This window comes from Barbus barbus (genome assembly GCF_936440315.1).
Source record: "Barbus barbus genome assembly, chromosome: 7".
NCBI lineage: Eukaryota > Metazoa > Chordata > Actinopteri > Cypriniformes > Cyprinidae > Barbus > Barbus barbus.
The window spans coordinates 32,371,669-32,395,307 of record NC_136735.1 but is presented as its reverse complement, the minus strand read 5'-3'; the positions used below and the strand labels follow the sequence as shown (position 1 = coordinate 32,395,307).

The following is a 23,639-nucleotide window of genomic DNA, read 5'->3' as shown; positions in this document are numbered from 1 at the left end:
TATGGCCATTTAAGTAATCTCATTAAACTAAGATTAAGTTGATTTAGTTTTAGTTTTAATTTCATTACATGATTAAGTAATCAAAGCATCACACACCTCTGTCTGATGTCCTTCGCTCTTCAGTACTGTCCTTTTTATTACTTTTGAGTATCCATCCCCCAGTGCCACATTGACAGGCTGCTGGGGGGAGCCTTCCATCCTCACCTGTTCTGTCTCCACCCCATCAGATGACACACATCGTCGAATGACCTTCCTGGTCACCTGAGACGGTGAGAGAGTAAGATAAACACATTTGTATGGAAATGATGCATTTAGCATAAATCCATTGTTTTCAGTCGGATCAGTCGGATGGAAGGAAGGAAGTGTAGATAGATGGATGGATGAAAGAGTGAATGAATGGATAGATGGATGAAAGAGTGAATGGATGGATGGATGAAAGTGTGCTTGGACGGAAGGATGGATGATGAAATGAAAGGGTGAATGGATGGATGCATGAACGAAAGGGTGAATGGATGGATGATGAATGGGTGAATGAAAGAGTGAATAGATGGATGAAATGGTGAGTGAATGGATGGAAGGATGAATCAATGAAAGGGTGAATGAATGGATAAAAGGATGGCTGAATGGGTGAATGATAGTCAATAGATGGATGATGGATGAAATGGTGAATGGATGGATGAATGAAAGAAAGTGAATGGATGAATGGATGAATGAATGAACGGGTGAATGGATGGATGGATGGATGGATGGATGAATGATTGAAAGAGTGAATAGATGGATGGATGAATGAACAGAAGGATGAATCAATGAAAGGGTGAATGCATGGATGGGTGGATGGATGAATAGATGGATGAATGGGTGAATGAAAGAGTCAGTAGATGGATGGATGAAATGGTGAATGAATGAAAGTGAATAGATGGATGATGAAATGGTGAATGGATGGAAGGATGGATGAATGAACGGGTGAATGGGTGAATGAAAGAGCGAATGGATGGATGAAATGGTGAATGAATGAAAGAGTGAATTGATGGATGATGAAATCGTGAATGGATGGAAGGATGGATGATGGACGAATGGATGGGTGAATGGATAGATGGATGAAAGGGTGAATGGATGGAAGGATGGCTAGTAGGATGAAAGAAAGGGTGGATGTTGTTGGAGAACCATCAAAATAAAATGTTAGAAGACTGACTGGTAGTTGACATGTAATTGTAAAGTACCTTATAGTTAGTAGAATGTCTAGACATGGACTATCAAAATAAACTGTTTCCAAAAATGGCTGGATTAAAGGAAGGACGGATTGTAAAATGGATAAAGTGTAGATGGATGAAGTAGAGGGTGAATGGATAGATGGTTGGATTAAAGGATGGATGAATGAATACATGGATTAAAGGATGGATAAATGGATACATGAATACTGCAAATCTTGGATGTTTACCTTCTTCACAACCAAGTTTCCCTGTGCATCTGTGTATTGCTCTTCTGTTACAGACTGTGGAGGAACATCTGGAACATCATCACCCTGTAGAAGAAACCAGACACTTAATCAGTGCATGTCAATGTTTAAAGCAGTGTTCAACATAAGGGGAAACAGCTGCCCTGGCTTCAGTAAAGGTTAGGGTTAGCATAAGAGGAATAATAAAGAAATCATGTTGAAAATATCCATCCAATTTAGAAAGGAGCACACTTCCTATAGAAGTTGTCCATTTTATGGTGATTAAGTGTCAACAACGATATAACATAATACAGGGGAGATTATTTGTGTGTTCTTATCTTAAAATGGACAACTTCTACAAATAATTGAGGAGTAAGGAGGTCACAGCTGAAAATGCAGGATTTTTCGATCAAAACAGTTTCTGAAATAAATCTTAGAGCTACATGAAAAACCATCACACAGCTTGTTGGGAATGGGTTATTCAGTAAACCTAGGCCAAAGTTGTACACCAAATTTATGTTAAGAAACACTGCAGCTTTCACACCGAACCAAAATGGAGCAAACAATCTTCAGTCATAGATATACCTGAATAATTATTCTCCGTTGTACCATTCTGGTGGTCACCACATCCTCATCAGAGCTATCCGACAGCACACCTAATGCCTCAGCAATCTCCTAACCAAGCAATATGTATGAAAAATCATGCAATAATATAAGATTGAAATGTACATGAAATGTATAATAAAACATAAAAATAAATACATCTGAAAAATTAATGCAATGCTGCCCCCTCTGGCAAAACAGCATAAGATATAACATAATAATAACTTGACAATCAAATCAATAAGATCAAAATTAATGACAATACTTGTTATCAAAAACATAACAGAAAAACAACAGAAAGGGCAACAAAACATTGTTAACTTGACACAACATGCACCATTTTTAAACAGACTTGTATGAAACAACTGCGTGGTAAGAAAGTTACTTCAAAATCAGCAATCAGTTGCTTAGTTGTTAGTGTAAATATCAATGAAAAAACAGTTGTTATTTACATTATGATATACTTATTTCTCACTTGCAAAATCCTGCATATTTAGTATATGACCTTACAATGTCATAAATGTAGTACATGCATCAGCACTATTTGAACAAGCTGACAGCAATTATGATGGTGTTAAGGCATGAATGTGACTTGATCACGTTTTTTAATTTTTGCTTGAGCAAAAGGTTTTTCAGGTTTTAAAATCCACCTAATTAGTGAAATTGTTCATTCAAAGAAACCAAACACCATCCCTTCAGCAAACTCATTCAGCAGGAAATAGATTAGGGTAGCTCAGAGAAAGATGGGTGGAGGGGGAGGTCATGCTGAGGACGCTTACCCTCCTCAGATCATCATCATCATCATTATACTTAGCCCCTCCTCGAGGAGGAAGCTCTTGAGGAGTTTGTGCAGATGATTCCAAACTTTTCTGCTGACAAGGAAAGTAAATGTCTTTTTCCTCTGCGTCATCATTAGGTTCATGGATAATGTGAGAATCCTCGAAATCATCACTGTCTGATGATCTGATTGACCAACGAGGGCTCTCATGGGATGACTTATATCCTGAGGGACTTCTGACATTTGGTTGTTGTTGTTGTAATTCATGAACAGTAGACCCTAAAATTTTATTACTCAGCACCATGGCACCTTTCCAAGGTTCGTCGTCTTCTGCTTCAGAATAGTTAGAGATAGTTTGTTTGCAGTCAAAAAAAGTCTCAGGATCAGACTCATCATGTTGATTGATGCTTAGTAAATCTTTGTGTTTTGGTTTTTCAACTTTGCCAGGTTTTGGCACATCAGTGACTTCTAATTTCACATTTTCACTCAGATCAATTTGAGATTTAGGCGATTCAATTGATGCTTTTTCAACCATTGATTGCAGATTCCCTGTGAATGTGTCTTGGGATACACCAAGAATTAATGAAACCGTCATCTCGGAGCTGAGTGGTTGATCAGACAATGGTTGTTCTGATTGAACTATTTTCTTAAGTTCCTCAAGCACTGAATTCATGCTGAAAACCAAGGGTTCAGAAGAGTCAGAAAGAAAACGGGCAGAGTGCTTTTCCTCTGATTTTTGGGATGTTGTACCAGACATAACTGTGTCTGACAGCAGTCGTCTGGAATCTTTGGAAGTCTTGCCTCTGCCATCCTGAGAGAGTGGCGGAGCTAGTACTCCCTCCTGGGAAACATGTTCCTTAAGTGCTGGATTCATGTTCAGAGTGAGCGTCAAAGGTTCGGAGGACTCTGAGAGACACCGGTCAATATGCTTTTCTTCTGACTGTTGGGTTGCACTAGAGATTATTGATTCAGATTGCAGTCGTCTTAAACCTTTGGATACCACTGCCTCCTGTGAAAGAGGTTTCTTAACAGATGCTGATCCAAGTTCACAAGACTTCTCCCTAAAGTCAAAATGTTGACAAGTTATGACTGTTTCTGGTGTTTGTGGGCTGAGGTCAGAATTACAGAAAGGTGAATTTTCACTCAGCTGTGGAGTTTCACTTTGAATCCACATGTCCGAGTCAGTCTCCGATTGGGAAAACAGTTCTTTCTTAAAGTCATGACTGTCATCTATAAGAGGTTCAACAGTTAAATCCAATTGTGTACATATTTTTACCTCCTCAGGACTATATTCATCTTCCTGATCACCACAATGGTCTCCTAAGGTTTCTGGCTTTTGGTCCGGAGACTGCAATAGTTGCAGATGTTGTTCATGGGTTTCAGTTTGTTGGTCTATCCTAGGATCAACTTCAGACTCTGAAGGTTGCTGTGAGGAGCTGTTGGTATTATATTGTTCTTGATTTAAAATTGTGACCTTGTGATCGGTAGATGACTGCAGTGATGCAGAGTCAATTGTAGGAGAGGATTCAACAAAATTGTGCTCTTCTACTCTATGGCTTTGCGATGATGGCACTGGATCCAAATCACTAAGCATTTCTGGGGTAAGACAGATCTGATCTGATTCTGGAGAGCCCTTAATGAGGTCTGGAGTCACTCTTGAAACCCCTTTATTCACTTCAACACTGTGTGAGACAGCTTCATCAGCCTCCCATTCAAGAGCATGAGGGGAAATTGAAGGACTAATATTTTGGCCTACTATTTGATTGCTCTCAGGAACCGATATATCAACTTCAGATGATTTGCTTTCATGACATGAAGACTGCATGGTGTCTGAAGTTTCCTCAGATTCAAAGTGATGCGCCTCTACTGATTTTTCATTGCCTTCAAAATCACTTTTTTCATATACAGGTGACACATGATCAAGACACACAGAACTTTCATCTTGATACTTTTGCTCTTGGAGTTGAGTAGTTTCTTCTTGACTCTCTGGTGAAGTGTGTTGCAGTAGGTCGGGTACTGTGTGTTCAGGGTCAGCTGTTGACAAAACTGAATTTTCACTTGACGAAAATCTCGCAATAGATACCTGACTGAAATCAAAGACATTTTGAGAAGCCTTCGTTGATTGTTGTTGGAATTCTGACTGACTGTTCAAAATGATTGGTGATGAAGAGAGACAAGCATTTTCATGGTCTGAAAAGTCACACTGTGCTTGAATTTCCTCCTCAGATTCTGCAGGAACCTATGGGATAAATTATATGAGGTATGGAAAATACAACAAGGGAAAAGAGATGATATTGAAGGGATACTTACAACCAGTGAGAGACAAACAACAAACTAAAACAGCATATGCAATGATCATGAGTTCAGCTTAGAAACATATCCATGTAATCATTTATCATTCGGTAATCAGTCCCTGTGGAAGGTTTCTTGGTGTTCAGACATAAGGGACATGACCCTGTTATTATGTTTCAAAAGCACAATGCCATGAACTCACTTCTTCATCTGCATCTTCCTTTGTAGATTCTTTTTTGACCTCTTGAAACAGCCATGGATTGGTGAAGCTGTCCCTAGGAGAAATTTTGAGTGGAAAATGAATGACTTTTTGATAATGTAAACATCACTGTAAAAGTCAATCTATGTATCACTAACTGGTTGATCTCCAATTCTTCGATCATATCCCCATGAATGCTCTCTGAATGGGTATTTCCCATTGTTTCAGCCCACGATGGAATGTCAAGGAGAGAGGCCACAGATAAGTCTTCTTCTGACACAGCTGGAGGATGCCTTTGTGAGGTCTCCACTCTCCGCACCACCCGAAGGCTGTCACCATCCTCATGGACTGAGGAGAGAGCTACAAAAGACAACACATTCACTTTGACAGTGTAAATACTAAGACTTTGACTTCAAGGTTTGTTTTTAGGATCTAAATCTTGTGTTTAAGATCTAAATGTAAAACATGAATGTGCTGAATATCCTACCTTCACTGTGGTCCAGGGTCCTTTCAATCTCTGCATATGTTCTTGAAGTTTGCTCCTGAACTGACTTGTGCATTTGGATCTCAATAAGATGGACAATGTCCATGCGATTTATTTTAGTGAGTCTTTTAATCAATGTATCTTCTGTGGAATTTGAGACAATCATAAACTATCAATTAAAATGGACTTAAGGCATTGACTATTAAAAGAACAGGGTTAGGGTAAATAAGAACAGGATTTACCAGTTGCATGCTTTCCTTCTCTCTCTACCCAGCACTGTAAAAGAGCATGACTCTGCTCTTGTAGTGAATTTGGGTTTTCAGTACGCAATTGCTGAATCTCATCTTCGTTAAACTCCAACTCTTTGGCCAGCTCTGAAAACAGATTAATGTATAAGCTGTTAAAAAAGAAAAAAAATCCACTTATGCATTAACATCATGTTTTTTCTTTTTCAAAGCTTTTTCCATTTTCTTTTTTTTCTTTACATTTTTTAGAAGAAAAATGCTCTCTTGCTCCTAGGGTATTTACTGCCCCAAAGTCTGTTATGATATCTGGTCAATGTAACTTTATGCAATAAATATTATATCTTGATATAGATATCCTATATTGATAAACTAAATATACTATTGATATACTCACCTGTCCAACTAAAACCTAGAAGGTCAGCAATGATGGCCAAAGTCTCTTCTTTCCTATCTGCATCATCATGCCAGTCCACTGTAAACAGTCAGAGTATTTTCATTAATACTTAATGAAATGCATTCAAATACACACATGAAAAAAGAAAGAATTTAAAAAAAGAAGATTAAACATCAAATTCCTTTTAATTTCTGATATAAACTAAATAGTCTATTTGAACTATTTATGACTTTGTATTATGGGATATGCACTAAAGATACTTGAGATCATATAAATGTGTGAGCAGAGTTGTTGTAAAGTCTTTATATGGCTATAAATAATTAAAAAAATAATTTCAACCTCTAACAGTGGGATCAAGAAATTTTAATTGAAGCAAGGTTGGACAACATGGTGACTGAAGATCTGTTGAAATAATATATGCCATAACATTCTTTTAAAACTTTTTACACAAAAAGTGCCTTTGTCATGGTTGTTTTATTATTCCTAAGAGGAAACATGGAGTAGTTAACATGCAATGCACAGGAAACCGTATTATTAGCAAATAAATGTAGACAATCAATCTTGAGATTTCAGTTTTCATGTACACACTGATATGCAAATGAATAAAACATGACAAAAGTCACAAAATATGACACACAAACAATGACATACAAGAAAACATTGAGAGACAAAAAGACAAAGTACAGCACAAAACACAAGACAACACAGAACAAGAAATAATATTTAAAAAAAAACATATGGAAAGAGACATGGAGTAAATTTTGGATTAAGCAATACGTGGGGCAAGTGCCAAGTAGAGGTACCTTTACTTTGGTCTGGGGTAGTGCTGTCTGAGATTCTCTGCATCTGTGTCTCCACACAATCTTCCCAGTTGGGCCTTGACTCAAAGATATCATCGCCTACAGATGGGGGTCGAATTGCTTTCAAACTGCTTTCTATCCCTAACTCAACAGAGGCTCTTTCTCCTTTGGTTTCATCATGCTCTGTGCTCCTTGAAGAGTCCAAATCCTGAGAGATTTCAGCAGGAAGTTCAGGTTGACTGGATACAGCATACTGTAGATTAGGAGACTGTGTCACTGAAACAGGCATCTGGGAGGATGAAGTCTTTGGTTTGGTGTAGCTGCTGTCTATTTTAGTGTGATCATCCACAACAGACATGGACCATTCTGAGTCACCAAAATCTGCTACAGATCTAGGCCTTTGATTCTGTTCAATGGAGTCCCCTTGTCCTAAAACTTGGTCAAAGCTGGCTGCTTTTATAGCTATTTTTGGTTTAGATGTTGTGTCTTCAATTTCAGCAAAAAGGTCCTTGGATGGAGTGCACATTGAAGGTGATGTCTGGAATTGCTGTTGACTAACAGTATGAACTGAGGCATTAGGGGAAATTGTAGATACTTGGGTGGATATGGACATTTCAACAACAGAATGCTGTTCATCTTCCACCGAAGAGTCAGAGGATTCCAGGTCTTGCTCAGAATAAACTGTTCGTGTTACTGTATAAGTGGCAGTGTCAACATTCGGTATTAATGTGTCTTCACAGATTCCATTATCCTCTGTGGGACTCTTTGGTTCACTTCGGATAGGAAAATCATTCCATTCTGAATGTTCTGGTTGAACAATTTTGGTTCCAGTTTTACTAAAGCCATCAGGTTCCTCAGTTATTCTGTCTTGATGCACTAAACCATCTGTAGGCATCTCAAATGAAGCTACTGCAACAGACTCACTAGCACTGAAATTGACTTGCTCAAATTCTTCACCTGAATCTTCATTTATTGGAAAAAAAACGAACCTTTCTTCTTCTTCCTCCATGGTCCTTTTGGTCATGTCAATAGCGCCACCTCTGGTCATCTCAAATAGCTTTCCCTCCTGGAAGAGGAAAGGATTTGGTGTCCCCTCTTCAGTAGGGGTTCGTCCTGGAGTTGTGTCAGGTGTGGTTCCATGGGAACGTCTATCTATACACAAAGCAAGTACCTTCTGCTCCTCAGCCTCAATTTTTGCATCGAATGCCTCGTCGTCTTCCACTTCAGCACTCCAGGGAACCAAGTCTCTTGGAATAGATACTGGGATTTCTTCTGGCTTCTCTTCAATGTCCTCTTGATAAATACATAAATCTGGCTGGGATTCATCCTGCACTTCCTTTGTAACAGCGGTAGCACCTACATTGTTGATAATAGAAACTGGTTCAAGCACTTTTTCAGACGTTGTGCTCTCACCAATACACTTAGAATCAACATCACCATCTTTCTCATTGCCCATTTTGCTCTCTGCTGATGTAATAATCAGATTCTCATTAGTTGTAGTCTCACCAATCACTATACTATGGTACTCTGAAGGTAACTGTTCATAGTCTTCCTCCTCGTTCTCTACATGTGTTTGCATAGATGGTATGTCTATGCATGTCTGTAAATCAATAATCTTTAAATGAGTATGTTCCTCCTCCATTTTGTCTGTGGTCTCTACAACCTCAGTGGCTTCTCCTGAGACCTTGTGAGTTGATTCATCCAACTCAGGACTGTCATAATCATCATCTGACAATGAGGAATGTAAGGGTAATCCAGATTCAGGAGGGTTCTCCAAGTACTGCTCTTCTGATGTTATGGTTAACATTGTGTTAAAGTCTAGTGAACTTTTATGTGGTGACAGCACTTCTTCCTCTTTTGGTTGTTTAGAAACACAATCAAAATCAAATTTGACCTTTTTAACTTTTTCATCCTTTTCCATTTCATCAAATGTTTTGATCTTTGCAGCCATCTTAAACATCTCTTCTTCTGGAGTGAATTGCCTTTGTAAAGCATCAAAGTCATGAAGCTCCCCACTGTCAGTCACCGTTTCTTTTTGCTCCAGGGTCATGGAAATGCACTGCATATCTAAGGTCTCATGGGAACCTTGGGATGACTCACTTTGTAAATAAACATTTTGTTTAGAAATTATTTCTTTTTCCCTGGAGTCAAAAATGAAAGCCTGACTTGTTGAGAAGACCCTTTCAGTGTAACGCAGCTGACCAGATTCTTGACCAGTGGGACTTCCCTCTAAAGAGTCTTGACATGGGGACTCCTTGGTTGGGCTTGGCTCAATAGAGTCTGGGGATTTTTGGGATGATCCATCTTCTCTGATGGGAGTAGTTTCAAGCGAGTCTGCTCTACAAAGAGTTTTAGTATCACTCATGGTTGCAGGCTGCAGAGAATCCAAACTAGAAGGTCTCTCTGGTGCATCTTGACTGTGATGGCTATGTTGTGGTATCTTCTCAGACTCGGTAATTACATCCAATTTTATCAGCTTCATGCTATCTTTACAGGTTAAATCACTTTTCATATCATGTACTGATATTTCACTCTCCAGTTTCATAACTTGAATTATATTTTGAACTATTGTCTTTGAATTAGCAGAGGACGGTGACTCAATACTGGTGGATGGAGAAGATGATTCAATCTTAGAATCATAAGGTGATTCAGTCTTGCTTTTTATGGAGGTTACTGAATATAATTCACTCTTGTCACTCTCTGGTCTTTCATGTGATGTCGAACTTGATTGGCGAGTTGTTTCCTGATCCCCTGGATATCTGTCTTCTGTTTCTTTACTAGTTGTACTGGAAGAAAAAACAAGGACTTCAGGACTATTTTGAGCGGTTTCAGCAAGTCCCTCATGTTTCTCACTGTCACCTGTGCTGGAGTGAGGAGTCCTTATCCCTATACTATTGCCAGGAGAGTCTACCAAAGCCTCATGTTTGTCACTATCAGGACTTTCTTCCAGTACTCCATCATGTATTTCACTTTGACGTAAGGGTTCACCTTGCACCATTGCAGTAGCAAATGCAGTGATTATGTTTGATTTACTTGGATCCACTGCTGTGGGGTGTATCTGCTCCTCATCTTCCAAAGAAAGGCCATCACTACACATCAAATAATGTTTACTTACTTCACCTGAAGTTCGCCTAAAGAGCAGATATTCAGGACTTTCCTCAAGTTCTGCCTTAATATCTGCACTGAAATCCTCTGATGGTTTCCTGTCTGGGCTGATCTGAGGTTCCACAGATAATCTCCTGTTCTGGCAGATCTCATCTTCATAATACATTCTCTCACGTATCAACCGCAGGTCTTCGTTTCTTAATAGTTCAGAACATATTTGTTGTTCCTCGGTTTCTGGTTCCTGAGATGGTTTTCCATTTTGGTCATTTGCTGTATGTTTACCGAGCAGGTCTTCTGGAGAGCTTTTCTCTTCAAAGTTAAAGATAATGTTGGAAATTACAGCTTGATCACCTTCGATCTGGATGATCGTCAGTGGTTTTTCATGTACTGCTTCACCATCATCGATCATTGGTTTATGCTGAATTGTGTTTTGGTCAATATGTGATGATTCTTGAAGGATCTTGTTTTCTACAACAATTTTTTCTTGTAAATGCTGGGTTGATTCTGTAATTTGGTTATCATATGCTGAAGTAAGCTGCATCACATCAGAACTTGCTTCAGAGGGTATAGTTGTAATTGCTCTTTCTTGTAAATGTTGAATTGTTGCTGTCATTTGGCCATCATATGATGGGGGAATCTGCACCACGGAAGGACTTGGCATTTCAGAGGTTACCGTTGTAATTGTTCTTTCTTGTAAATGTTGAGTTGTAACTGTCATTTGGCTATCATATGTTGGGGGAACTTGTATCACATCAGAATGTGCTGCTTCAGAGGTTACAGTCGTTATTGCTTTATGTTCAAAAAGTCCAGACTTGCTTTTCGATGGATCCTGGCCAGTCTGAAAAGCCTTCATCAGCTCTCTTACAGACATCGTTTCCTCTAGCCGTTCTGTCTGTGACTTTGGGGATCTGGGGGATTTTGGAGGAAGCTTGGCTGATTTTTCTGTCTCTGTGACATATGGCTTACTCTGGGAAGTACTCACTGTTTGGGATTTCCACTTTTGACTGTCCACCTCATTCTCTTCTTCAACCTTCTTCTGCAGGGCCTTAACCTTGTCCTTAATGGATCCAATCGGAGTTTCTACAACTCTAGGAGACACAGGAACAGGTCCAAAGACAGGTTCAGATCCACCGATAACTGCATCTTCATCAAGAGACTCCTCAGACTGACTCCTACTCATCCTTTCCAAGTCATCCTCTGAACTGCCGCTTGCAAACTCCCGCTCTTTACGCTTTTTCCTTGCCGGCTTTTTGATTTCTGCTGGACGGTGTTTACCACGTGTCACAACAACCTCTTTAAAGCTTTCTTGAACACTATCCACATATTGTGACTCATTAGATGGTACAGGTGTTTCCTGAAGACACTGTTCTAAGTCACTGCTGAGATATGAAATCATACCTGAAATATCCCTCTTAGGAGGAGAACTTGATATAGTGTCTCTTGTGATTCGAACTTCTGGAATGAGTGCCTCTTGGAATTCAGTGATATTTTTGCTTTTGGATTCCTCAACATCTGTCTCACTGAGAAGTACCCACTCCTCATCATCAATGGTTACAGATCTCCCAATAGCACCTTCCCTCTTCGTATCATCCAATGTTCTGTCACGAAGAATCTCTTCTATCTTCTCTAAGTCTTCTTTCACTTTTTCAACAATTTCAAATGGCTCATCCACTTCTTCATCCCCAGCCTTGTCTGATCGCTCTACGGGACCAGAGGAGCACAATTTTTCCAACTTTTCAGAAGTCAGAAGGACTGACACTTTAATCAGGTCCTGCTTCATTTCAGAAACCTCTGAAAGTAGATCTGGACTTGCAAGTGTGGCAGGATCATGTATGATTTGCAGCATGGAAAGCTCTGTTGACTCAGATCCATCATAATCTTCCATTTGAACAGCACAAATAGTTTGTAAAGAACAAAGGGGGAAATGAAGAGGACAAAAGACATTGGAAAACTAGTCAGGGCAGGAGCAATACAAACTGTCTTCAGTTCAGATGATGAGGAAACTACCTGACAGAATGAAGAACATTGCTAGATTTATCTAGATTTGGATCCGAAGGATTTGGGAAGGCATGGGAGCAGTTAAGCAAAGCAAAAGAGAATTACAAAGTGAGGGCAGGAAATGGGCAGGAAATAACTTGCTTAAACATGTTATATTGACTCAAGTATCCACTCATACACTTACACAAGAGGGAAAGTATAAAGAAAAAACAAAGGACAAGTAATACAGAAACCTGTGCACAAAGAACAAATGAGGAAAGTAATCATAACACAGAGTGGAGCTGTACCAATGAGGCATCTCAAGATTGTTCTCGACATGAAGAACTCATGTCAACACAAACACAGATAGCATTTCAAAGCAATGCCCTTATGCAACACTGAGATACAATCAGAGGCTTTTCCCATAAAACACTTTCAAATTATTAAATGCTATGGCTTTTTAGTTATGCAGATCTTTGAGTCAAACATGGAGTTGTTTAACATATGGGAATTTGTTATACGTCTGAGGTAAATGATAAGAAAAATTTAAAAAGTGAACAAAGGAAACAAAGAATGTGAGTGATAGGGATAAAAAGAAGTCACAAATTATGCATATTTCAAAAAAGATATCCTCACATTCAAGCAGACACACTCACACATACATATACATTAATATAATATGTGTAAGTCAAGTTATTTCCATGCAAAGGAAATGATCCATGCAAAGGTGACATTTGTGGCAAGCAAATTAAGTGATTTCATTACAGGCTAAATAATATGTGCCTGGTCAGTATGATTTTGATTTTTAGGAAGAATGGTTTGTTTTCCAGTATCTCTTTTGGCATGTAACACACTAAACATTTTAGAAACCATCATGCCAGAAGCAAGATACCATTGTGAGAGAATAGAATTGGATGTAATGTTTCATGAGAACAGCAGACCGTAAAAATAAAAATGGAAGAAGAGATGTTCATCAGCCATAGCATAGCAATCAGGGATCCACAAATACAATTTCTCTTAAAATCACTTATAAATATGCTAAATATCTTAACAATGTACTAATACATTGGTAACCTACAGTTACAGGAGTTATGGGCGATAAAAAGAATGGGAGAAAAAGCTGTGTATACTGTATATATATTTTTAAACTAAAAAAATGCTTACATTGCTCATGTGTCTTCTCACTCTATAAAGAAATTAGATTGAAACAGAGTTAATCGAATGGAAATGGTCTCTTTTGCAAAGACAACATTATTTACAAAATCATTTATTTTTAAGGTGTAACATAGGTATTTACCTCCTCATCTGCATCTTGGTCAGAATCAGATTCCTTAAAAAGCGTAAAAAAAAAAAATCAACTGTCAGATTAAATTTAACTAAACTAAATATATTTTGATTAAAAGGCATTGTTTTTTTGTTGTGTATATGCATATGTACAGTATATGTGGTAGTGAGGTAATAGCATTATGAAAGTGTTTCTCTTACCTTTAAGTAAACAGGTAGGCAGATGTTCAGGTTGCATATTGCATTGTGGTTTAGACTGCGATATGTTCTTGGTTCTTTTGTGAAAGACAACCTGCCACATGGTTCTTGAGTGCTGTCACGTATCTGTTGAAAACAACCAATCTGTAACTCGCCACCAACTGACAATTACACAATACTGTGGCATCACAGTTAAACTAGTAGGGAAAATTGTGGCGTACTGTAACACGTTTAAATCTGTAACTCAGTGCAAAGTTTGTTTTTTGTGCAAACTTGAATATAATATCTACATAGTTATCTACTATAAATAGTGCTACAAACTTACTTTGATAAAGAGAGAAAGACGGTTTTCCTTAAAGGCATAGAAGCTGAACACATGGTGCTGTCCACTTTTGGTCAGTGGGACCAAATTTCCAAAGCAGTCTGCAAAGATCGGCTTTCCCTCTAGAACCTGTAGAGATAAACATACCACCATGTAGGAAAAGTTCATGACAAATGCACTAGCAAGACTAGCTAAACCACACTTACCTCGACATCTCGACTACGAGCCACTTCAGTGAAGTTCTCCTGCTGCTCCAGAGTTTTATCCATCTTATCATCCGTCATACAGAAGCAGCGGAGTCGTGCTTCTATAGGGTCCAGCGTCTTGGCGAAGATGACAAACTTGGCCATATAGGGAACACAGATTATCTCACGATACAGCTGACTGGAGAAGTTCACAGACTCCTGAATCTGACGGCAATCTATAAGCCAGAACCTGGGAGGAAAAACATGTATTTAACGATTTGTCAAGGGAAAGCAGTCAACAAACATTTGTCACTGTGTCTGAACTCACCTTGCTGACACATTAGTGGTAAATGAAACACACTGGTTGATGAATGTTAGCGGTGTGGATCCAGTTATGTCCTCCCATTGTGCTGGAGTCGTCCCACCTAGAAAAAGAAAATTATTAAAACTATTTACACCTTCTTATAAAAGGCACTTACTTACAAAAGATATGTTTTACTCTTTATTCTCACATACCAGTAATGCTACATAATAGTCGTAGAGTGGGTGCACTGTTTGTCCCATCACTGGTTGGGCTTTTAGGGACAGGAATAGTCATGGTGATGGGCTTGTGAAACTTGCGTCTTCTGGGCTCCAAAGTAACAATTGGGCTGAATGTAGCCTTATTACCCAGGATCTTCCTCACCAGATCCTCGGTGATGGGCTGGGCCTAAAAAAGAACGCAATTGAGATGTAAGTGGAAGGATGGATGTCTCATTTTCTTTTTCAATTTCATCCCTCTCCCGCTAAACAATTTAAGAGTAATATATGGCTAATTAGATATTTTACAAAAGAGCATAGCTAAAAAGCTGTTTGCATAGAGTCACACTTTTAATATGAACCCTAAAATAAGACTCAAAGACAAAATAACAATGCATTAGTATTACTTTTATCAGTGTACCAATACATTTTTTTTACCTTTACATAAAAACAGAAAATTGCAGCTGCAATGATATATAGCTCAATCTCAATTGAGTCAGCTGTAATAACACAAATAAGTTAAAAGTTGTTTGTACTATTGATCTAGAGTGACAAATAATCATAAAAATAATACAGTGTTGCTGTCTAACACAAATCAAAAGCAAAATTAGAAATGCCGGTAACACCCTATTTTAAGGTGTCCTTGTTATACGTTGTACTTATAGAATTAGTACAAAATTATGCATAATTACATGCAATAACCCTAAACCTAAACCTAACCTTATAGTAAGTACATGTTAATTAATATGACTTAATTGTACTTAAATATATAATTACACTGTAACAAGGACACCTTAAAATAAAGTGTAACCGAAATGCCTTCTTTAAACATTAAAAGGTCAGTGATGAAGATTGCTTTGCATAGTGGATTACCTGTAGCCCAACGCGTATCCGTTTAGTCAATGCTCCCTCTGGGAACACAGCCTGAACCTGTGGAACAAGTGCGCTGCTTAACACCCCACCCTCTGGACCGATCAGATGACTGTCCTGCTTAATGCGGGACACCACTGCAAAGTATTGTGGGAAATCCCGTGTGATGATGCGGCAGATTCGCTGTTTCTCCAGCTCCTCAGGAGTGTCCAGTTCTGGTGTGAAAATGACAAATCCAGTTGTTCCAAATGACCATTTTAAAGATGCTATCCTTCTGTACCAAACCAAACTCTTCAACTAAGCACAGACCTGATCTAAAATGTTTGAAAAGAACTCACACAATTCAATGCAATGCAAGCAGTTTTTTGTCTAAACAAATTTAGGCTTTTATTTGGCATGGATTCATTAAATTGATTAAACGTGACTGTAAAGACATGTATAATGTTACAAATAATTTCTATTTCAATGTTGTTCTTTTGAAATTTCTGTTCATCAAACAAAATAGAAACAGCTATTTTAAATTGTAATGATATTTAATAATATTGCTGTTTTCCCCTTGGTAAGCGTCTTTCAAAACTATATAAAAAAAAAAAAACATTACTGACCCCAAACTTTTGAAAGGTACAGTTCTTACTTGCTAATTTAAGGTGTTACATCCATCAAGTGTCTCCGTGTGTATTCGGGACACACTCACCCTCGTCCATGCCATTGAGTATCTGATTCAGCTCTTCTTCTGTATGCTCACAGTGATGTTCTCTCCAGCTCTCTCCTGTCTCGCTGCGCAGAATCACCAACTCCCTCTCTGTCCCACGCAATGCAGCAAAGTGGGGGATCTCCACTATCACAGGCCTGAAAAATAAGGGGTGTTAATTCAGCCAAATGCATGGCTTTGGACTTGTCAAAGTGAGGATTGTTGAGAAACAGATATCGCATCTGTGGAAGACATAAACAGGTAAATGTAGCATGCAGCAATGTAGGAACAAAACCATGGGTAACGCCATATACAGCATACCAATACAAGAACATAACTCATTTAAACGATATTCAAAAGTCAACAAGGGAGGTAAAGGTAAATTAATGGAACACCTCTATTCCGGAATGATAAAAACAAACTCAAAAAATGATAAAATACAGATGGAGGTGTATTTAAAAGAATTAGGGAGGATATGTGACCAGTATCCAGTGGATATTTGGCATTAGGATCTCTCCTACCCGAGGAATTTGGTGCCGGGTGGACCCAGCTGCAGAATTCTGCTGACAAGACTTTCACCCTCATTAAGAGGAGGAGGGGCTGTTGGGAGGTGGAGTTTACTGTTCCGATCGCAGCCATTAAAAAAAGATGTAAAAAACAAGGCACACTGTGAACCTGATTTACTCAACTCAGATTTAGTGAGAGAGGAACATCGTTGTCATTCCTCCAAATTAGAGATGACAAGTGTCCCAACCAGGTGAGACAAACACTAAAAGCTCAATGAATTTTTGTCCTAACCAGCTGCAACATTTTGTTCATGGCTTGGTTAAATCTACCTAAAATGGTTTCTTTAATAAAAAAAAAAAAATACTAAAACTCAAAACTAAAATCTATCCATTGAATCTCATTGGTCCAAAATTCACAAAATAAACTTCAGACAATTTTACTGGCTGAGATTACATTACATGAGATTACATGGACAGCTGTTTTAGTATAGACAAACAAATTGATTGTCGCTGGAAACTTGTAACATCGCTCCTGGTTAGGACATGTCAAACATGTTAACATATTACGCTACTTTATCAGTCAAGACGAGACAAAATAGAGAACATATAACTGCATCATACACAAACAAAGATAAGACAAAAATGTTCATGGTGATACAGCATACATTTTAAATTTTAGATCCCCTTAGACACCCCCTTACCCAAGAAACTGGGCTCCGGTGGGTCCAACTTCAATGAGCTTGCCTGCGAGCCCCTCTCCCTCCACCATAGGGGGCATAGAGGCCAGCCTGTGCCTCTTCACCAGACGACATGTGACCCGTGTAGGTGCGGAGCACTTTCTAGGTGGCACAATAATGCGTAGTCCATTGTGACGACAGCCCCGCATGGCTCCACCACGGGCATCCACCATGAAACTGACCAGGAAGCTGTTTTCATAGAACAGCATGTGACAGTGAAACACACATCACAATGTTTAACATCTGCATTAAAACTATACAGAAATGAAATACTGCAATAAATGCATTACATTCTTGTTTATAAACGTACAGAAGCCACCTAGGTCATGCAATATTATTTTTCGGTCTATTTTTCTAAACTTTATAGGCTCTGTGGGCTTCTATATGTTTGTAAACAGTTATTAATTTTGCAATTCTCTTTGGTGCCATTTGAAATTACACACTTTTCCAGAAACATTTTGGGTTCCAATAGTTTTCTTCGGCGATCAAAGGGAGTAATTTCTGTTAAACCTTGCTATTATGAGTTGTACAATTAGACTCACTGATGTACACTACTGTTCCAAAGTTTGTGGCTGGTAATATTTAGTTTTAAATATAAAAAAAACCCACTAAAATTGGTAATATTGTGAAATATTACAATTTAAATAACTATTTCTATTTTAAGATATTTAAAATGTATTTTATTTCTGTGATGATAAAACTGAATTTTCAGCAGCCATCACTGCAGGCTTCAGTGTCACATGATCCTTCAAAAATAATCTACTATATGCTGATTTGGTGCTCAAGAAACATGTCTGATTATTATCAATGACTGCTGTGGTGCTCAATATTTTTGTGGAAACCATGATAAATTTCTTTATAGGATTGAAGGAATAGTAATTTTACAATGTAACAGTCACTTTTGATCAATTCAATGCATTCTTGCAAATGAAAAGTATTAATTTCTTTCTTTAAAAAAAATCGTACTAACCTCAGACTTTTGAACGGTATAATGTTTTTAAGTGTTGCTTTATGTTATGTATTGTTCATGAAGTTTATAGAGAAAGTCTACAAAATAATCTACAGATAAGTCCCTGGAGAAATTAGATAATAAAGAATGATAACCATTTTTTAATCATGCTCAAGATGTACTGGGGAAAATACTAAAGTAGTAGTTGAGAAACACAATGTCTCCAGTTTCATACTATGAATACTGAGACATGACTGTGTTAATCAAAACATGCTTATTAAAATTTTAATAGGCACAAAAAGGCTCATTTAAAAAGCTCAAAGCAGTCAGTTGTTATATATACATGCAATAATGAAATAAAAGTAGATGAAGTGAGGAAGAAAAAAAGGGCACAAGGAAGAGAAGTGGAAGATCACCTGCTGTTGTCATTGTCAAGGCATGGGGTGGATCGGCTAAAAGCAGAACAAAAAGACACAAATCACGAACAGCAGAGACAGAGGCAGAGTGATTTAGGGAGATGATGTGAGTGTAATAAACGAGAAAGAAAGAAAAATCAGAAGACAGAAAGAAAGAAAGAAAGAAAGAAAGAAAGAGAACCATGAGAGGAAATTGAGCAGCTATCATTGATGATCCTCAATAGTGGCATCTGATACAATGCCAGCTTTGAATAAACACATATCTTAGTATGTACTAGCATGTACGACGGGGGGAGGCAAGTGTGTGTTCATGTCCGTTTTAGTGTGTGTCTGTGTGTGAAACCTACTAACCCTGACTGCAGAAGAGTGCTAGTTAGCACCACATTATCCAGATGCTCAGCACCCCAGCTCAGTCGATATGAGTCCTTCTCGTGCTCTCGAGAGAATGCAGAAACCTAACAAACAACATAATCAGACTATTATATATCATCGTGACTCATGTTCGAACCCGTTGTAAATGACAACCTGTGAACTCATTACAACAGTATTACTGTCACTGCATCTGCATGTTTCAAAATTGTTTCAAAATGTCAGATTTTGACAAAGGGTGGGCTAAAAATATTTTTATGGTATAACTGTTGTATAAACACAAGCCCTGTGAATCCATGGTTTACAGTGAATTTAGAATAGCTAAGAAGATTTTAGCAATTAGCATTGTAAACCATGGCTAACAACACTGATCCAAATGTCAGGTGTACATATGAGGTATGATAGCTCAAGGTTCACCTTATGAAGCTGGCGGCTGGTGATCATATCCTCAATCAGCATTCCTTCACCTCTGTAAGCAAGATGACTGGGGGTCTCATGGGACCTGAGGTAGGACAATGTCAAAAGGTGAGCAGAACAGCATTTTTTGTATGCACCTGTTATACTTGTGAGAGTTAAATTCCCCAAAAAATGGCAACAAATGTTTAAAGCAGGGGTCATCAAACTTGATCCTGGAGGGCCGGTGTCCTGCAGAGTTTAGCTCCAACTTGCCTCATCACACCTGCCTGGAAGTTTCAAGTATACCTAGTAAGACCTTGACTAGGAGCTTCAGGTGTGTTTAATTAGGGTTGGAGCTAAACTCTGCAGGACACCGGCTCTCCAGGACTGAACTTGGTGACCCCTGATTTAAAGCTTCTGGCTCAAACAATGATGCGAGTCTGGAGGCAGGGCTAACAGTAATAATCTGTTTAGTAGGAATGAACTTTTCAATGGAATATTAAAATATTGGTTTGTCTGTTTGTAAATGTGCCTTGGTTTATTTTATTACCGGTCTAAATTATGGGTGTAGCTCATGCCGTCCAGGTAGTGTCCAGGTAGAGAGTCATCACCAAGCTCTCTCAGGTCCTCTGCTCTCAGGTACTCCCCTCCATCACCTGTCATTGTGTCCTCACCTGCTCATACACATATTGACTAATTGATTGACACTGTCAATGAAGTACTCGTTGCTCAAATTACTGACTTAGGGCCAGATTCACTAACAGGTTGCACCAGCTCAACCCTTCTTTTGGTGTTAAAAATCTGCTGTCAGGATTTACTAAAGAGACACAGCGAAAAATTTGTGATGAAAAGATATTTTTGCATGTGCACTTGTAGGAGTTTCTCTATCAGATGCAAAATTTATGGGAAGAGAGTATTTAAGTGAATCACGCAACATAATTTATTAGTTTTTCCAACGCCATCTCACGACCAATTCGTAAGTATTTTACAAGGTGGGTAATTAGTACGAATTTGTACAACCTCACTCATACGATCTCATTTGTATGATTTTGTTTTCTGTGTGGGGTAGGTTTAGGGGCAGGGTTATGGGTGGTCATTTGTTCAAATTCCTATGAATTTGTTTTCTTGTAAAATATGTATGATTTTTCACAAAACGTACAAATTCCTACGAGCGAGGTCATACAAAAGTTGTACGAATTAGGCATCTTGTAAAATATATAAGAATTGCTGTGAGATCAGGTTGGTTTTACGGCTGTCAGATTACTGGTTTTGGCACCATTATTTAAAGGGGGTCATCGGACGCGAAATGCACTTTTACATGTTGTTTGAACATAAATGTGTTTTGGCAGTGTGTACACAACCACCCTGTAATGATAAAAATCCACCCAGTGTTTTTTTTTATCTACTAAAATCATTACCCTTTCTCAAATCAAGCCGTTCTCAGCTTCTGTTCTGTGTGATGCCCACGATAGTTGATTGACAGTAGTGTTTCAGCACAGACTGGACTTGGCGTCTTACCTTAGACCCGCCCTGAGTGAGCTGTCATCAGTCCGCCATTGTTTCGATGTCGGAGCAGATGTAGACAAGAATGACCCCTAAGCGATTGAAGTGTTTTGTTGTTGGATGTAATACTGAACCTAGCAGCTGTCATTTACTCCCGATATCTGAGCCGATGAAGAAGCAGTGGATTACGTTTGTTTGTGAAGGGAATGCACCCCCCGATCTACCTAAATGCGTCTATCTTCGCACAAATCATTCGTGATCCAGATTCACCTCCAGAAGAAGTGAGTATACGTTGTTGTTTTTTAATGAGTCCATGCGAATCGCATTTCCTAATAATGTGCTAGTTAGCAAGTTTCACGATGAATGTGGCTTAAGTTTACCGTCTCTCAGAGAGCGGCTCGGAAGAGAGGAGCGGGGTGAGCAGATCTCATTTCCATTTAAAGCGGCATGCAAAAAAACGGCTTGCTCTGAAAAGAGCTGTTTTTGACAGGGTAAAAAGGATGTTGTTTTACACTACCATTGAGAAATTTGAACCAAAGTATGTTATAGACATTTCATTAATACTCTAAAGAATCATATCAAGTTGTGGAAAATGGGCATCCGATGACACCTGTAACACCCAAAAAAGCATGTTTCATCCCATTTTGCACCTGTGTACTTTCCACTCCCATTGGTGCTTTTATGGTATTGTGGTCTCAAACTAATTTGTCCTGTTCAGTAAATCTGGCCCTTATTTATTAAGTGATATATTGCATAGGCTGTAGTTTAATAAACAACCCAACTCATGACTTGCCATTCAATTCTTTTTTTGGACAATGTATTATATAACCTCTCATTTTCTGACGCAATATAAATGTAAATACTCTTTTAAATTCAGACCAAATAGCATTAATTCTTAACATTTGGGTTTTAGACAACATGACAGTAAAGCTTTCGAAATAAAAAAAATTCTAAAAATAAATTATATTAACCAACAACATATTAACCATAACAAGCACCATTCACCCATTGTGTATGTACTACTAAAACTAAAATACTCAGTGACTCACAGATATCATGTATTTTCATTTTTATGATTTGAAAAATTATCCCGAGATTAGCACAATTAACTGAGAACAAAGTTAGTTTTTCACAGTTTAGTTTTCTACACACAATAAGCATGCCCGTTCCAGTTAGCACACAAATTGCAAATCACACATTGGAATAGATACGGAAGGAACTGAACAGATTTCTGGTAATGCAGTAAGTGTAAAATTAGTAACTTCAATGGGTCAGTTCGTTTCACTCTATATCTATACCCTGTATACCTTCTATCTCCATAGAGACTTCAGTAAAAAGCTCCTCCTCCATCTGATGTTGGGCTACAGAGGCACAGTAGCTTTTACACAGATATATGAAATCCTGATTATGCATAAAAAAAGTCAGTAATAAAAGTTTCTTACCCTCCTCATCAGACACATCCAGAACTTCTGTCATTGTCTCTGGAACATTCAGCTTGTGTTTCTCTGTCACCGTCTACAATAGTTGAAATAAAAGGCATTCAAAATATATTCTTGTATGGTTTATGAATGCATCAAATGTTGTTAATATGTGAAGGCATGGATACATACGGTTGTCGTTGTGATTATTTCCTCTGTAACAACTTTCAGAGTGTCCACCACTGAGATGTATCCCAGACGCTTAGCAATAGAGAGTGCTGTGTTCCCATTCTGAGAGAGAAAGAGTGTGAGGTTAGAGAAATAAGATACAGAATTATTATCATTTCTTTGAGTATGAGTGTGTTGCTCACCATAGTGACTGCATTAGGCGTGGCTCCATGCTGCAGCAGTACATTGATAATATGTGTATTTCCCTGCTGAGCAGCTTGGTGAAGTGGTGTGTAGCCATTCTGAAATAAAAAAAACAGTAAACAGCTCAGAAATAATAATTATCATAATAACAATCAGAGAATGCAATGCAAAAATTTAAGCATGTCATACATTTAAAATATTGTAATTCTGATCGAATATTACAAAACATTATAATTGCACAAAATTACAATCTGTCACAAACTCAAAAAAATGCATGGTCACACAGCTAATACTTACAAAATGATTACTTGAATAGTTTATTAAATAATAATTAATTGGGTTACCAAGTCACATAATGAAAGAATATACTTTAATAAATATATTAAAATCTTACCTTAGTTTTTGCATTGACATTAGCGCCATTTTGCAAAAGGAAATTAACCATTTTGACATTTCCATAGTGACAGGCAACAATAAGAGGAGTGTAGCCCAACTAGAAGAAACAACCAAATATCACATTAGTTGAAGTGTAACATACTGAAACATTATTAAAAAAAATTCAGACCATAGTAAGAAAAAAAAAAAAAAAAAG

General features: G+C 38.1%; 1 protein-coding gene across 1 annotated transcript in view; it reads right to left on the bottom strand.

The window, feature by feature from the left end:
• The window catches only part of LOC306872735 (ankyrin-2-like), a gene marked incomplete at its 5' end in the record, with an annotated part of 48,277 nt that overhangs the window by 4,125 nt on the left and 20,513 nt on the right, over positions 1-23,639 (bottom strand). The window contains 30 exons of the mRNA XM_079421495.1: positions 97-261; positions 1,439-1,522; positions 2,021-2,110; positions 2,818-5,055; positions 5,311-5,383; positions 5,466-5,667; positions 5,795-5,935; positions 6,034-6,165; positions 6,431-6,508; positions 7,234-12,213; positions 13,477-13,498; positions 13,610-13,642; positions 13,798-13,920; positions 14,120-14,245; positions 14,323-14,551; positions 14,630-14,726; positions 14,818-15,010; positions 15,694-15,905; positions 16,385-16,539; positions 16,903-17,001; positions 17,589-17,813; positions 18,990-19,025; positions 19,341-19,444; positions 19,776-19,860; positions 20,305-20,428; positions 22,565-22,618; positions 22,700-22,772; positions 22,868-22,966; positions 23,047-23,145; positions 23,442-23,540. Of these exons, the coding sequence (XP_079277621.1) occupies positions 97-261; positions 1,439-1,522; positions 2,021-2,110; positions 2,818-5,055; positions 5,311-5,383; positions 5,466-5,667; positions 5,795-5,935; positions 6,034-6,165; positions 6,431-6,508; positions 7,234-12,213; positions 13,477-13,498; positions 13,610-13,642; positions 13,798-13,920; positions 14,120-14,245; positions 14,323-14,551; positions 14,630-14,726; positions 14,818-15,010; positions 15,694-15,905; positions 16,385-16,539; positions 16,903-17,001; positions 17,589-17,813; positions 18,990-19,025; positions 19,341-19,444; positions 19,776-19,860; positions 20,305-20,428; positions 22,565-22,618; positions 22,700-22,772; positions 22,868-22,966; positions 23,047-23,145; positions 23,442-23,540 (10,470 nt within the window). The remainder of the gene's footprint in view (positions 1-96; positions 262-1,438; positions 1,523-2,020; positions 2,111-2,817; positions 5,056-5,310; positions 5,384-5,465; positions 5,668-5,794; positions 5,936-6,033; positions 6,166-6,430; positions 6,509-7,233; positions 12,214-13,476; positions 13,499-13,609; positions 13,643-13,797; positions 13,921-14,119; positions 14,246-14,322; positions 14,552-14,629; positions 14,727-14,817; positions 15,011-15,693; positions 15,906-16,384; positions 16,540-16,902; positions 17,002-17,588; positions 17,814-18,989; positions 19,026-19,340; positions 19,445-19,775; positions 19,861-20,304; positions 20,429-22,564; positions 22,619-22,699; positions 22,773-22,867; positions 22,967-23,046; positions 23,146-23,441; positions 23,541-23,639) is intronic.